Source organism: Larus michahellis, chromosome 4, assembly GCF_964199755.1.
Source record: "Larus michahellis chromosome 4, bLarMic1.1, whole genome shotgun sequence".
Lineage (NCBI taxonomy): Eukaryota > Metazoa > Chordata > Aves > Charadriiformes > Laridae > Larus > Larus michahellis.
The window spans coordinates 72,786,496-72,803,699 of NC_133899.1; the positions used below are offsets into that span (position 1 = coordinate 72,786,496).

The following is a 17,204-nucleotide window of genomic DNA, read 5'->3' on the forward strand; positions in this document are numbered from 1 at the left end:
ATAGCTCTAGCAGAGTTTTTAATCAGTTTTAGCTATCCCTTAAGACATCCTGAAATAATGTAAGTAATGTTTGAGCAGAAATTGCTTTTCTTTTTCTTCCAGCACAGTATGAGTGATCTAGATTATATTCTTCTATGAGACACTTTATAAAGACAGAATTAAACTGTGTAGTTTTTAGATACCTTGAAGTCTAGTGTTCTTCCAGCCAGTCTAAATAGATGTTTCAGAAGAAAAAAAAAAAAAAGAAAACTGTTAGTGAACAGTTTCAATACCATGAAAACCAGATTCCCACTTTCAGAAAACTGAGACAGTTATGGATCAATATAAAATTCTTAATCAAAGGAGTCCCTCTTATTCATCCATTCCTCCACTGAAAGTTCATCAACAACAATTACTTAGTAGAGTTAGGGGTCATTTGACGACTTATATCACAACTGCAATGCAGAACCATTTCTTAACTGGAGAAGGACAGTCTAGCTTGCACAACATCACAGTGTCACTGAAATAATCCACCTGCCTAATAGGATGTTCTCTGCCTATAATCAAAGACAAGACTGAGCACTCTGGAACTGCAAGAAAAAATTAAGGTCACTTTAGGTGAAGTAACATGTTCCTGTTAGCACTGAAAGCTAAAAACCCAGACACTTCTACACAGGCTAGCTGTTTTCTTTCAGCTTAGAGAAAGCTAAAACACAGTCATACAAAATGTCTTGAGAAGAACCTTTTGCAGACATGGTTATTCCTCTTTGCAATACGGATCAACCCTAACCATCTTCAAAATGAGAATAAAGGCTGGCATAAATACGGGGTGGGGGAGAAACGACACATGATGACGTGTCTTTGTAAAATAGCATCTAAAAATATCATGACAGCTGCTTTGCTACTTGATTTCTAACATCTCCTTTTTGAAGCAAAATTGTTACCGCACTATTGGTATCTGAAGCAGTTATTCATAGAAAAAAAGAGAATTAAAACAGAGGATTAATCTTCACTTATTATGGGTCAAGAATGATGAAGAATACTACTATTAGCTTTTAGTATTTCATATGTATTTAGTATTTAGCTTTTTAGTATTTTGTTTCACTCTTTTGAATTACACAGCTGCAAGAAAAATGTGCAGAATTAGGATAAAATCTCCTACCACAAAGATTTAAGCAAAGAGGCTCAACCTCAGACTCAAGCCCTGAGGATCTGAATTTGAATGGGAAGTATTTAGGCAGAGGAAATATCGAGCAAACTAGCTACAGAATCTGAGGTGACTGGCCAAACAAACCTTAATCTTTCCTTGTAAGCAAGCAGAAAGAAGCATGTTGTACCACTTCACCCACTCTCCACCAAAATCTTCAGTATTTTAGGTTACATATTTCAGACCCTTAAAAAGCACAATTGTCCAAATGCATTGAAGTTGAAAGATCACGGTTATCATTAGTTCCAAATGAAGATACTGCATGAAGTGAGATCAGTTAGATGAAGTAAGGAGTTGTGAGAACAGAAGATGCTGCTGCTTCACCTGCCCTGTACTGGATTTCAGAGAGAGAAAGAAATAAAAAATTCAAGTCTTAACTCGGGGCTAAAAATAAAAAAAAATAAAAAAACCCCAACCAAACAAAAAAAAAACCACAAAAAAAAAAAACAGGGGAGGAAAGAGTCAAGGGGTAAAGAGCACAAGTATGAGATTTCCAGTATCCCAATGGGACCATAAATTGATGTGCAGGATTCCTGCAAGTCAAGACTTGCCTTGTAATCTCTGCTGTGGTGCTTCACATCTTCTTGGGAGTGAGAAAGGAAACTCCTCCTACTCAATCCCTAAAACTCTCACTCTTTCTAAAGGTAAAACTGAAGGCTCAGAGTACCTGAAGGGCAGCATGTTGCGTTACTTTGAGAGGATTCTTCTTCAGACTTCCTAAAAACACATTGAGTTACTGTTATGCTTAAATCTAAAAAACAAACTGAGGAAATTTTATCCAGGAGTGGAATGCACCAAGAAAGATGCCAAAGGGGTCAACTGCTTCATATGGTACTCGGACAAAAACTTCAGACTAAAGTTTCTGTAAAAACATCTGAAGAGAAGAAAAATCTTACATCATCCCACAGAACATTTATTACGAAGGCCGTTTTGAAATGTAGCTTTCTTCCAGAGGAAGATCAGGAAATCCTGGATCCAGAGCTGATTTCATATTCGTCTCGCAGAAACAGCATGAAACATGTGTTTTCTAACTGGGAACAAGTTGATCACACACTTAAAGACATTTGCTTTGTTCATGATGCACGTTAACAATCATTAAGAGCATTGGCTGTACCTGAAGAACATCATCAACATGTTTCCAAGTACTCATTCAAGTAACTCTGACCAGAAGTTACTTAAATTAAAATGAATGCTAAAACTAATCTTAGATTTATAGATGGTTTACATAAAAGAAAAGAAAAACAATATATGGATATACAGGTGTCACTTCTGATTCCATCACTGACTACTAAGTAGCAAGAATTCACAACATCACAGGATGGCTGAGGTTGGAAGGGACCTCTGGAGATCGTCTAGTCCAACACCTCTGCTCCAAGCAAGATCAACTAGAGCAAGTTGCCCAGGATCTTGTCCAGTCAGGTCTCTGGGGACAGCAGAAGAGCAGCTAAAGAACATATGCAGTCCAACAGGCACCATTGTCAGAAAGGCTGTAGACTGATGCAGATGATACACATGTAAAACCAGAAGCAGAAAATACAGAGTCAGCTGCTCAAAGAAACTTAATTCTACTTATTAACGCCTTTAATTATACAGTCATTCGCTCCTCTGCCTCTTAGGTACACAGAGGGCATGGCACCCTTTTACTGTGCAGCTATGCAATATCTAGGCCACCTTCCTGCTTGACAACCAAAACTTGCTTTGAACAAAATTATTACAGGCTTACCAGACTATTTATGCATATGCAAATTTACTTCCAAAGTATCACTACTACAGAAATTTATTTTATGAGGGCACATATTAAGAAGAACAGAAAACTGCAGCAATTGTTTCAAATTATATTACTTTTTTATGGCTTTTTTTTTTTTTTAATAGTCAAGCTCCCAAATTCTATGAAATGTTAAGACCATCAGAACAGTAAGTAATCAAGCCAGAACAGCCACAATGTATCACTTAGATTATTGATAAGTTTATGTTTGAATTAAACTTGGCCCATTCAATCAAATTAAATGTAAAAACAAGAAATAAGAATGTAGGCCATATCCATGACTGGGAAACACAGCGTGGGAAACGGGATCACCATCATTTTGGGGTATTTAACTGGGAACAGTTCTAGTAACCACACTGAGGGAGAATGATCAAAATTTAGCTTCTTTCCATTTACGTTGTGTTTAATTTACAAAGATGATCAAAGAGTGACTTGGAGAACAGGAAAAGCACATGCTGTGACAGCTAGGAATTCTTTTCAATCTTGCTTCTTGCCATGATTTGTTTTTCAAAGGACAAACCAGTTTTCCTGTCACTACTAACAACAACAACAAAAAGACAAGAAACTACTTAGATGGAAGGCAAAACCAAACCACTTCATGGGCACAGTGGCTCTTGTCCATGCTCTACCAAACAGCTACACTGCAGCACAGTGCAAATTTGACAGATGATGACAATGGAATCCAACTTTTGTTCTCCCAAAAAGGTAAAGAAACTGGTTGACAAAAAAGAAGAAATAAGAGGCTGAAGACATCCTGACTCTGCTCAACTTTTTATACATAAGTTACACTTCTTTACTCCTAAACCTCACCATCTAGAGATTTTGGTTTGCACCTTCACTCCCTGGACATCCCTCTGTGTTAATCACTGATTGTCAGGTCAGAAGACGGACATTTTTCATCTATTGGATGATTCAAAGCTCAGATGAAAGCAGAACAGCCTCTGTTCCCCAAAAGAAGAGATCTTGCAATTCCCTACCATTTCCAAAAGCCACTCACTCACAAAAACCTGCCTCTTGTCCTCTTCCCTGCTTCCGCCCAGGAAATCTCAAGTAAATTCTTGAAAGACAGTAGGCTACACCTGTACCTCTCAGAGATTATTGTCTCAGGTACATAACCACCAGTTTTAAGACAGAAAGCATCCTTCAGCAACTTTGGGTGGTTTTTTTGTTTGCTTCTGTTTTTTTCAAATTCTGTCAGCTGTTCTAAAAGCAGTAGATCCCCTGCTTCTACCTCTCCTTAAACCTGTCTCTAAAGCAATCACATTGGAGCCTTGATTAATGCACAGTGTTTTCTCCCCATTAAGGTAAAGAGACTGCAATTAAACGGTAAAGAGAAAAACTGAAGTGTGGCTGGAAGCTGAGCCCAGGCAAGCCTGAATTTGAAATAAGGCACACTTGAAAGATAAGCAACAACTTGTTCACATAATTAACTGCAGGAAAAATAGGGGAGAGTCTGGAAGCTGTTGGCGTTTTCATATCTTGCTTGCCTTTGCGAAAGTTTTATGGAGATAAAAAAAGTTGCTGGGCTCAGGTGAGCTGCATTCAGGATTTGTGTGGAGCCAAAAGTGACTTCCCACCCCCTTTTCGTGAAAGCAGCAGAGTTTACACCTCCTTTTGGGAAAAGGAAGGACCAGTCTTCCCTGAAACCTGGCAACACCCTCCACCTCAGAACTCTGCATAAGTACCTAAGAGGTGTCAGCTCCCCACGGAGCCATCTGCACCAGGGCTCCAGCACCGACCACGCTCAAGGCGGAAAAGACTGCTCCTTTATTCTAATAAAGGGTAAGCTCTAATTCATATAGCCAAGGAAGTAACCAAAACAGAACAACAATACACAATTTCAGATTAAACGCTTAAACAGGGAACTTGACAGTGGAAGAGCAGCATTTGCCAAACACCATAACACCTAAGTCCTCTTGAATTTCCTCCTTTGTTTCAGTGCAGCCTAAACATTCAGACACTTTCATTATCAAAGAAACAACTACTAAGTATCTGCTAGAATAGATCCTGACCCTCTCCTCTTTTCTAGACAATACACGCACACGTTTCAAAGATCTTGCGCTTTGCTTTATGGCCCTTTACATGTTACACATCACAAACATCAGCTGTACAGCAGCTGTATCAAAACTCAAGCTGTTGATTAATCATTGCTAATATGTCATCTCTACAGAATACTAATATGGGTGACAAACTTAGTAACAGAGTGCTTAAGGTAAGCAGCTTTCTCCCTACTACAACATTACAGATTTTACAGATTATTTTTTTTATGTCATAATTCCACAGGCAGTGATCAAGATAATTATAAGGACAGCACAAATGATTTGATGAAATATTTGATTCTGGCCTTAAGATTTATGATTCTGTCTCCAGAGGCTGGTCTATTCTGTGAGCTGAATAAACCAAGATCCTGTTGGAAAAAAACAGCATACACACTATAAAGCTGTGGCAAAATCTGTAAAAAGGAGATTTACAATTACTTTAAAACTACATTAAAAAACCCACCCCCTTTTATGCATTCACTTCTCTTGAAGATAACATGAGATTATAGTACAGGATTTCTGTTTATGCATACAGATTTTGAGTGGAACCACAGCAATCACAAATAGGCCACCAGCGGGGTGGGAACTTGCAGAAACTCATGCAATGTCTCCTGAAGCACCAGAGCAACTGATAACATCTCTGATCAGAGCAGCTTACTAATAATTGCCACAATGCATTCTGCCAAACATTTGCTGACACCAGAGAAATGCCCAGCTTCAGCACTCTTCCTCCAGAGCCTGGAGCAGAGATCAAATGCTCTCCAATGATTAAAGGTCTTGCTACCAACAAACATAGCATTATTAGCCAGACATTCTCACTCTCTCCAATTTATCTCAACACCCTGCCACTTTGCTTTTTACAAAGTTATTGTCTTCAGTCACTCCTTATCAGATCACCAATTAAATGGTGTTCAGTGCAGAGAAAACTGCACAGAATTTAACCATCAAATTCTAAAATTTGATTATTTACAAGACAGATACACAGGGAGGGGGAATGGCCCAGATTTGGCATGGTTAAGGACTTTCTGCCCCCTTCTTTACTACCATGCAAGTCAGACTCAAACAAAAGTGGCATCAATGATCCCAATTTATTCTAGTGAACTTATTTCCCTATAGAAAAGTTAATACTAAGCTTTAACCATTGAAATTAGGTTAAAGGAACTTAAAGCAGCTATAGTACAGACATATACCAGTATATACACCAATAAGTCAGGCTACCATTTCTTCTTAGAATTTCTAAACAAAGCAACAGAGTGCAACCAACCCAACATTAATATGTGAGATGTTCAATTTCTAAAATAATTACATTCATAATATATGGAAGTGTCATTATAAACATAAGCAGCTATAAACTCCAAATACCCAGAATTACTTAGTTCGTTCCACTCAGACCGATTACATGCTTCCTCAGCGTGGCAGAAGAAAGTTCCCCTCGCCTTTGCCCCTCACTAGCTGCTGACACTGCTCATGATCCACCAGCTGTTACACGCTTCAGACCCCTGTGGGAGGCAAATCAGCTCAGGAAGCCAGCAGAAACTAACCGCAGAAAGAGGAGCATAGAGCCTTCTGCTGGCTCAGCACAGTAAGTCCCACCTCTGGTGTTCATCAACACAAGGGAGAGGCCAGGAACAGGGAACTGGGAGAAAATGCATAGAGAAGGAGCAGCTTGAGTAAAGGCAGGACGAAAGAGCTCCTCCACGCAATAGCAGCAAGGTGTTAGACCAGCTTGGTTACTTGTGAAACCACACTGACTACGCTAGCATTTTCTCTTCCAGATGACAAGTCAGTTGGAATACAAGCAGCAGACCTACATCATCGCTTACACTGTTGTAACACCCCTGGCTATATGAAGAAACAAAGCTGTCAGTCAAAAATAAGACAACACATCTTAGTACTGTCACCACCTTTCGTGCTAAGGACACACATTTTTTCTGAATGAAGACACTTGTCCTCTAAATATAATAGTGAACACAACAGAAGGAAAACAAAAAAGAACAAATGAAGAGTACGCTTCATTTCCGCTTTTGTAGAAATACAAAAAGGCACGCCACATCACAGTCTGCAAACTTTTCTGGTAGAGATGTAGATCTCATTGGAAAGCTTTGCATCTATAAATTGCATTACAAGCTGTATGTATAAAAACCAAACAAATTTGATAAACACCTTCTAAGTAGGGCATGAGTCCTAAGAGGTTTATAAATCCCTGGTTTACTCTGAGGATAAGCTTTAACCATACATCTGAGGTCTTGTATTTCACAAGGCCGTGAAACAAATGAAAACTGGTAAGATGTTCCTATTTTTATGTTCTACTTATACCCAGTTAAAGCAGAAGCACAGAAAGAGACAAACAAAAAAGAGACATGTAAAATATTTCCTGATCCTTTGGTTTTGCTACTCTGCTCCCTTATTCTGCAAGGCTAAACATGAGGAAAGATAGAATAAGAAACTATAGAAACAAGGTGTTGAGAGGAAAGGCAGTCAGAGAAGACCACACACAAAACAAAACAACACAACAACAACCAGAAATGGGGTAGTAATGCTAGTAAGAAATTCAATTGGTAAGAAAGCAATGTGTTAAAAGGCTGGTGTATTTCCATCAGCAAATTTGATACCTGCAGGTAATGTTCTGTTTTCATGGCAATGTCACAATGCTCTTGTTAGCGTGCATTCTCTCCCCACAGTAATGCAATATTTCACACTGGCTAAGGTTTCTACAGAACTACATCATTCTACCTCACTTGAACTATAAAAAAATTGCCTCCTCAGTGCTTTTCCAGAGTGAGCCATACATCTCACTGAACTTGAGCAAGGTCACGTTCCAATTGCAGCACAATGAATGGCCGGAAATACCCATGGAAATTCATGGATCTTTTATTTTATCCATTCAGCTTGCCGCTGAACTGACCTAAGGTTTCCTCACTGTGTTTCTAAAGGAAGAAAAGAAAACATTAGAGCACTGATGTCCTGAGAATGCTCTGAGCAGAGACAACCTTCATACTAAAGTCCATTGTAGCCACTTCCTTTGAGAAGCTAGTGCTCAATCAAAGATTCCTGACAGATGTGCTATCAGCTTTGTAATGTGATTGCTGGCTTCCAAAAATTATCATTCAAACACAAAAAAAATCCAAGCACCCTGAAAATCCCAATTCCCAAATCTATGAATGACATGATACTGTCATTAAAACTTGCAGAGAGATTTCAAAACACAATCCGCATAAACCTGAACACTTCAGTAAAATACATGAGTCACCTGTAAAACCAACATGTTATGATAAACTTACTGAAAAAAGAATCATCACTGGTATTTCATAAGTCTTATTTTTCAATATTTGAGAAGAGCAACTTTACAGATCTCTTAAAAAATAAAAGCTTTTAATGAAAAAAATGAATAACGGGCATTTCAAATATATGTGATCATTAACATCAAAGTGTTTAGGTCATCACTAGATATTTTGGGGACTGCTACAGTAAACTGTGATCTTAGAGAAAAATCTCCCTCCTATGGCACAGTGCATTTTGTTCACACAGCTGTGGTTTTGATGCCAAACAAGTTTTCCAAAACAAAGTTACACCCAGTTCTTCTACAGATTAAGGCCTTTATTTAGTAAGTAGCCCATTCAGACTGGCTTAAAATAGAAAAGAATCCTATAACCAATGCTTCCAAATTCTGGGCACACTTTAGAATACATTCACATTAATTTCAGATATTCAACGTTTACTTGGCGCTTTTGCTATCTCTCATGACCAGGCATCACCACCACGATGTTCATTTGCAACGTTAGACAAAATTCAACAAATGGAATCAAAATTTCTTCAGATCATTTTCTTAGAAGGAACCTTTTCCAGTTAGTTAAACTAGCTGGGAACGCTCATAAAGTTTATTAGTGCAAACTGCTTTAAGATTTTATTTCTAACAACTTGTGGTTTGTTTCAGTCCCATCTGAGAAGCAATACTCAGGATGTGAATACTGGAGGTTTCTTGCAACCAAACCGCCTACAGACTAGCCAAGCCCCACATCTTTGTGAACCTCAGAGTAACACAACGATTTCTATGCCAGCTGCTATAGTTCTTGTAAATCCTGCTGTACTGGGTGTAAAGGGCAAGGTGCTGGCAGCTGGCGGGGGGGGCTTTAGGGGTGGCCCCTGTGGGAGAGGCCACAGGCTGCCCTGTCCCAGGCCCAGCTGGCTCCAACAGACCCCCAGCAAGACACAGCTGAGCCCCTCAGCGATGCTGGCAGCACCTCTGGGAAAGCGTCTTTAAGAAAAGGGCAGAAAATGCCACAGAGAGGAGGAGGGAACAAAAGGAGTGCCAAACAGCAGAGGGAACACCAAGGTCACAGAAGGAGGGGGAGGAGGTGCTCCAGGTGCTGGAGCAGATATCCACCACCGCAGCCTGGGAAGGACCCATGCTGGAGCAGGTGGATATGCCCTGAAGGAGCTGCAGCAGATGGAGAGCCTGTGCCAGAGCAAATTTTTTTCCTGAAGGACTGCAGCCAGCGGGGAGCCCACGCCAGAGCAGAGGCAAAACATGAGAAGGAAGGAGCTGCAGAAAGAAACCACCTTACACCGACTATCGCCCCTTTGCCCCCCACACCATATGGGGAAGAAGCAGAGGAGTCTGGGCCACAGGAGTGAAGCTGAGCCTGGGAAAGGAAAAGTGTTGCTTCCATGTCTGTTTTTCTGTTTCTTACTATCTGAATCTATTTTAATTGGCAACAAATTAAATTAATTTTCCCCAAGTCCAGCCTGTTTTGCCCACAACAGTAATTAGCAAGCGATCTCCCTGTCTTTATCTGAAGCTATGAGTCTTCCCATCTTATTTTCTGCCCCTGCCCCATGAAGGAAGGGGAGAGACCGAGCAGTTGGGTGAGCATTTGGTGTTAGCCGAGGCTAACCCACCACACCTGCACATCACAGCTCTGGCCCAATCTTCTGTGGGAGTGCTGATGAAGCAAGAGCTCAAACAGAGATTTGTGTTACATGGCACGAATCTTATTACTGCTGCTGAGCCCTGGTTCTGAAGGACAGAAATGTAATACAAACTGGATAAGTGCCTAACAATTCTGAGTTAGGTTAAAGACCCTTCTTTCATCTATCTATCCTCTGTGAAAAACAATGCAAGTCACAGGCTTGACACAGAGCACACATTTTCCATGATCCAAATTGTGACTAATACAGAACAGCAGAGACCAATCTATTAACATTTCTCTTCCCACTTTATCTTAAAGCTCAGTAAGCTCACAAAGCCTTTCAAAAAAATCCATCAGATACAGAAATTGGTTCTAGTGTCATTTTTGTGCATCCAAAATCCTACATAAACTGTCACTTATATTTGATCCACTGTCAGGTTTTATACAGACTCCTAATTCTATGAAGGAGTAGATAGGCTCCATCAGCAGAACAAAACAGAATAAACAACACAATAACCAAGTTCAGTCAAAATACTGCATCTCTCAAGTGCTGCACTTCTCCAGAAGTATAAACTATTGCCTTACGCATCTACACAGACCTCTATCCCGGGAGCTGTCATTGCTTTTTCTTCATTCATCTAATTTGGGTTGCACGCTTCAAGGGATGGGAACTTGATAATAGTAAATACTATATCAATGCAAGAAAGCCCAAACCATAACCTGGACCATTAACATTTCTGTCAAATTCTCTAATCCCCACTTCCAAACAGGGGGTGTAGTTAAGTCCTGGTAAAGTAACAGTCTATTCTTTTGCAACAGTGTAAGACTGAAGAGATTACAAGAGGGCTTCCCCAAAGGATTCCTCCCCATCTGTGTTCAAAGACCAATAAACCCTATTCCTAGCAATGTTGATATCCTCAGTTACAATGTTCCAGCATTGAAGAGTCACAGCCAATTCCCTACACACCAATATACGGACAGAATGAAGATCCTCTCCCTCTTTTCCCTCTTCTCATGCTTTTAAATTATTCCTGCGACGTATTATTCCACATTCAGCCAAAAAACCAGATCTTTTGTTATCCATTCCCTAGCTGATTTGTAAAACTGAACGTTACTACAGAAAGAAGCGGTAAAGTTCTGAGTACTTTTTCTTCAATTGCTTCAGATTAACTAACAGCAGGGATGTGCACTGGAGCGCCTTTCAGTTCATATCTCTCCTCACGGGTGGAACAGAGGCACTGCCTCTTTATAGTCTCACTAGCTGATAACCTTGGCCTGCAACCTGCTAGGTACACCACGATCTAGAACACAAACTTACAGGTTTAGACTCTCTCAACAGCAGGGGCATGTATTTCATTAAATAAATTACTCTCTTCCTTTGTTACTCCACCACTAAAAGAAGAGTTCCTTATGGTCACTTAGCTTGCTCATAATGTTCTCAATTAGCTAGAACTTGGAAGCCGTGGACACTGACTTAATCATTCCTGTACTGTCAGAAAGAGATAAAATCTACATATGATACTTTCCCATGTTTTAGAGATCAGGAAATGCTCCAATAATTTGTATTTTGACTGGTACAGAATCTAGAAGATACCATAATAGGAAAATCACTGAAGTGTAAAGTTATGCAGACTACATACCTTCTCCGATTCAGTTCGGTTAAAAATACCCAGGTCAAAGAATTTTAAGTCAAACTGTCAATAACATCTTCTGCCTAGCTCTCCCTACCTGTCTGAAATACTTCAGAACATCTTAAAACTATGATGATCATGCTGCTCAACCAGACAGCCAAAAAACATTTGCATTTGCTTCAACTCATCTCTAACTAGTTCATGGTCTATAACTTAATGAAGTGTGTCCTTAAACTAAACTTAATACCTTCCACCTTTTCACTTGTGTTTAGTTTTAGTTAGCATAACAGCAGTGTGTTTCAGGATCATCACCCAGTTGTTCTTAACGACAACACATGTAAGGCTATCTAGTACTCATCCATCTATTCTTAAATTCTCTCTCTTCTCTTTACTTTGATTCAGACTTCTCTTTTATTTGTACTTCTATAGATCTAAATCAAGCAGTTTCCTTCCCTGCCTAAATGTGCAAAGCTATCATTGACTTCATAACACGCTCCCAGTGATGCCAATCATATACCTCATCTTCTCTCTATGTTAATTTATCACCTCTGAATTTACTTGATTTCTCTCTACAAATACCTCCAGGTCCACCTCAAGCAAATGAGTGAGCCCACAGTGGTAGACACCACCCCAACGCCTTTTCTCACGCGCAGAACGAAGGCATCCACGCCAGGGAGAACTTCCCTGCATCTCCCTTGTTCATGAGGCACTTCCAAACCTCAGAATGAAGCACTGTTGCTCACCTCCTTCAGCTAAACATTTAGAAGTTTGTGATATAAGAAATAAGGGACCAAGCAAACCATTCATAGCTTTTAGAAGAAAATAAATGAAGCTGCACTGTACCGCTGAGGTATGTTTATAAGAAGAAGGACAGAAGCCTTCATACAACACTCCGTGTACAGGCACTCCGTCTGTGGGCAGAAGGACACTTAGGACTTTCTGCACGCTGTCAGCATGCGTGTGCCTGCAAAACTGCAACGCTCATCGTAAACCATAGGACTGCTCAGCAGTTCAGGACGTAAATCCGGAGGGCCCCGCTGCCCGCGAGGCCAAACGCGGCCTCCCTCGGACCTCGGCGCGGTGCCCAAGCCGGGGGGCGAGTGCCCCAGCTCACCGCCCGGGGCCCATTTCCCAGGCGCCCGCACGACGGTGCCAGGCCCTCGGCAGCACCCGCGTCCCCGCCGCCCTCCTCGGGGCTCCTGCTCGGCGGGGCCGCGTCGCCCCGACCCGCTCCCCGCCCCTCCAGCGGCCCCCACCGCCCCGCCGCCTCCCCAGGCGCCGCGGGGCGGCCGGCGGGCCCCTCACGCCGGCCCGCCCGGCTGCACCTGCCGGCCCGGAGCCCCGCCGGCCGCCCCCCGCGGGCCCTCCACTGCGGCCTGCCGCCTCCCGCCCCGCGCCGCACCGTTAGCGATGAGCTTGGCCGAGAGCTGCTTGACGAGCTCGGGGATCCGCTCCCACTGGCACTCCGAGCGGCACCGCTCGATCTCCGTCTCCAGCCGCGAGCCCGCCTTCTTGGTGGCCATGGCCGGGCCGGGCCGATGGGCCCCGGCGGGAGAAGGGGCCGGGGCGGCGGGAAGGGGAAGGCAGGGGAAGGCCGGGGAAGGAGGGGAAAGGACGGCGGCGGCACCGGGCGCCTGGGCGGCGGCGGCGACCGGAGCGGCGGAACTCGAGGGCCGCGGCCCGCGCCGCGCTGGCGGCCGAGCGGCGGGAGCGGCGCCACCTGGCGGGCAGCGGCGGCGCGGGGCGGGGCCGGGCGAGGGCGGTGCGGGGGCGGCCCGGCAGCGGGGGTGGCAGGGCCCGCCCGCTCCTCGGCAGGGGCTGGGCCCGGATCCGAGGCGTCCTGAGGGGACAAAAGGGACAGTCGCGCTGCTGGAGGTGCCGCTGGGAACAGGGCCGGTGCAGCCGGGCCCCTGCGGCCACCGGCAGGAACTGCGCCTTTAAAACGATCTGCCCAATTACACACGGGGTGGGGGGGGAAGAGGAAAATTCATCGAATCATAAAATGGTTCGGGTTGGAAGGGACCTTAAAGATCACCCAGTTCCAATTCCCCTGCCACGGGCAGGGACACCTTCCAGTTGACCAGGCTGCTCAAAGCCCCATCCAGCCTGGCCTTGAACACTGCCAGGGATGGGGCACCCACAACCTCCCTGGGCAGCCTGTTCCAGTGTCTCACCACCCAGATACTGTAATCTGCCCGTTTAGCAAGTGTCTGTTACAGCACTTTCAGGTTACAGTACAATTTCAAACAAAGTATACTTCAGATTTTAAAAAGTGAAATAGAAACAGTAGCAGAATGTAAGAGTATTTAAGAAATCCATTGGAATACAGTAAGAGTGGAAAGAAGATTTGATACTGTAACAGAAGCAAAAGGAGAAATATGTGATAAAGCATTTTTTGCTTACCCGAGGTTCTAGAAGATCCAGAGAACACGAAACTGATTATAGCATGGTGTTTTACTGGAGAGATAAAAGACGATTAAATTAAAAATGAGGCAGGAAACTCAAAATCTTTGATACCATAACTACTAGTTCTTTTACACATAAGACTATGAAAACTAAAATTTCAACTTCGGAAAAGAGTTAATTTGCTTATGAAGATTATTCATATTTATTCACAACAATTTTAACACATTGTTAGCACTGATCACATCGTTTCAGTAAAAGCTACCAGCAAAAGAGTAGTATTAAAATGTTTACATAACAGTTCATCAGGTTTATTATCTTAATAGCTACTATTTATGAAGCGAGACATCTGTGCAAAAGGAATTGGTATATGTTGAAATGCGTTGGAACAATTAGGAAATCTGCTTTAACACTGATGAAACTTCATACAGCTGAAACCGCTCTGGGAAGGTTCCATTGTGGATGACCCATAATTTTATACAGTAAGAGATATGGAATGAACAGCATAAAAATGTATAGAAAAGAAGATCCTGTATATTTTGTCAATTGCCACTTACTTTTAGGAGCTGAAACAAAGTGTTGGTTTCTGGAAATGACTTATTTAGCAAACTGTTGGCACAGACTGAAGCATACCTGCGCTTTGCTAAAAATAGGAAGTCTGCTTGCAAGGTGAGGTAGCTGACTAGGCTGGAAGATATAGAGAGATACCAGGTGTCTGAAAACGATGGAAAATTAAAATGCAGGAAAAATAACTAATATGTATTGGTCATCCATTTTGCCTTACGCCACCTCTCCCACTCCAGTCTCCCCAAACGCAGGGCGACAAGAGAGATAATGGCTTGTTGTTCAGTGCAATTTCATGAGGTTGGTATGAAGAAAAAGGAACCTTCGGTACACAGGAACACACCGATATGGCAATTCTGATACTTCCGGTAACATGAAAATAAACCTGATGAAGTTTTCTGTATTAGTACTCTATACAGAACTATGAGAAATAGAAGTGATGGGAGGTTAAACTGTTAAAAATGTAAACCTTATAAAGAATATAAGCTGACTTAAATAAAGTAACGCTTTAATCCGTACGAAGGTATTATACATTCTATAACAAGGAATCAGAAAAACCAATTTAAAAAGTACTTGCATTTTTAAAGGTAACATATTCAAATCGAACGGTAGGAACTCACATGAATAAAAAACCCCAAAAGACAACTTAGAATATCACTGGGTTTTACTCTAGACTGAGTTTTTGGCTTCTTAAGCAAATAACATTCACTGCTGAAGCGGCAGGGGAGGAACCAAACCTCAACTTTGTTCTAGCTTTCCTTTATTCTAAAAAAAAAAAAAAAAGTTTAAAACTATATTTTCATGACAGCTTTGCTGAAGTCAGCTCACTGGTATGGAGGCCCTTGAAAGAACAAGCTAGTCAAAGCTTATCATTCAATTTGTGTCAAAGGCTATCAATGCTTAATGGCAAGTGTCGTGTCACTACTTACAGAAAAAGTCTTTAATATACACGTTTACCTACTACTCTGCTTTTAGTCTGGGACACTGGCCAATGGTTTGGGGTTTTTTCCAAGTAGAGTTTGTCCGAAGGTGCTAATCACAGTGCTGATTTTTAAAACTATTTTCTTCCTCAGAGGTTCTATAGCATACATCATAGAAAGACAAAGATTTTGAGGGAAATACAGTGTTACAGAAGACAGCACAAAAGTCCATATTTTATCTCCACAAAGCATAAAATAGAATTAAAAAGTCAAAAAGAAGTTTTCCTCAGCACAAATCCTTATTTTATCAATTTCTTACCTTTCAATTCAAATTAACATATTAATCACACACACAGAATCACACACAGAATGGTTTGGGTTGGAAGGGACCTCAAAGATCATCTAGTCCAACCCCCCTGCCATGGGCAGGGACACCTCCCACTAGACTACGCTGATCAAAGCCCCATCCAGCCTGGCCTTGAACACCTCCAGGGATGGGGCATCCACAACTTCCCTGGGAAACCTGTTCCAGTGTCTCACCACCCTCATGGTGAAGAACTTCTTCCTAACATCCAGTCTGAATCGTCCCATCTCTAGTTTTAACCCATTCCCTCTAGTCCTACCATTACCTGACATCCTAAAAAGTCCCTCACCAGCTTTCTTGTAGCCCCCCTTAAGATACTCGTAGGCCACTATAAGGTCTCCTCGGAGCCTTCTTTTCTCCAGACTGAACAACCCCAACTCTTTCAGTCTGTCCTCACAGGAGAGGTGCTCCAGCCCTCTGAACATCCTTGTGGCCCTTCTCTGGACACGTTCCAGCACATCGATATCTTTCTTGTAGGGGCACCAGAACTGGACGCAGTACTCTAGGTGGGGTCTCACAAGAGTGGAGTAGAGGGGGAGAATCACCTCCCTCGACCTGCTGGCCACACTTCTGCTGATGCAGCCCAGGATACGATTGGCTTTCTGGGCTGCTAGTGCACACTGACGGCTCATGTTGAGCCTCTCATCCACCAGCACCCGCAAGTCCTTTTCTTCAGGGCTGCTCTCAAGCCAGTCACTGCCCAGCCTATATCGGTGCTTGGGATTGCCCCGACCGAGATGGAGGACCTTGCACTTGGTCTTGTTGAACTTCATGAGGTCGGCATGGGCCCACCTCTCCAGCCTGTCAAGGTCCCTTTGGATGGCACCCCTTCCCTCCAGCGTGTCAGCCGCCCCACACAGCTTGGTGTCGTTGGCAAACTTGCTGAGGGTGCACCCTATGCCACTGTCCATGTTGGTGATGAAGATGTTAAACAAGACCGGTCCCAGTACTGATCCTTGAAGCACTCCACTTGTCACTGGCCTCCACTTGGACATGGACCTATTGACAGCCACTCTTTCAGTTTGGCCATCAAGCCAGTTCTTTATCCACTGAATTGTCAGTCCATCAAGCCCATATTTTATCAGCTTGGAGACCAGGATCTCATGCGGGACAGAGTCAAAGGCTTTGCTCAGGTCCAGGTAAATGATGTCAGTTGCTCTCCCCTTGTCTAGTGATGTTGTGACCTTCTCATAGAAGGCCACCAGGTTTGTCAGGCACGATTTGCCCTTGGTGAAGCCATGTCGATTGTACCCAATCACCTCTATGTTACTCTTCTGCCTGAGCAGTGCCTCCAGGATGATCTGCGCCATAATCTTAACAGGCATGGAGGTGAGACTGACTGGCCTATAGTTCCCTGGTTCATCCTTCTTTCCCTTTTTGAAAACGGGGATTATGCGTCCCCTTTTCCAGTCAGTGGGGACT

General features: G+C 42.8%; 1 protein-coding gene across 3 annotated transcripts in view; it reads right to left on the minus strand.

Moving 5' to 3' along the window:
- TTC7B (tetratricopeptide repeat domain 7B) overlaps nt 1–13,254 on the minus strand; it is a 152,353-nt gene extending 139,099 nt beyond the window's left edge. For all 3 annotated transcript variants that reach the window (XM_074585502.1, XM_074585501.1, XM_074585500.1), the window contains exon 1: nt 12,934–13,254. In XM_074585502.1, the coding sequence (XP_074441603.1) occupies nt 12,934–13,054 (121 nt within the window). In that variant the 5' untranslated portion in view covers nt 13,055–13,254. The remainder of the gene's footprint in view (nt 1–12,933) is intronic.
- Between the last annotated feature and the right edge of the window lie 3,950 nt (nt 13,255–17,204).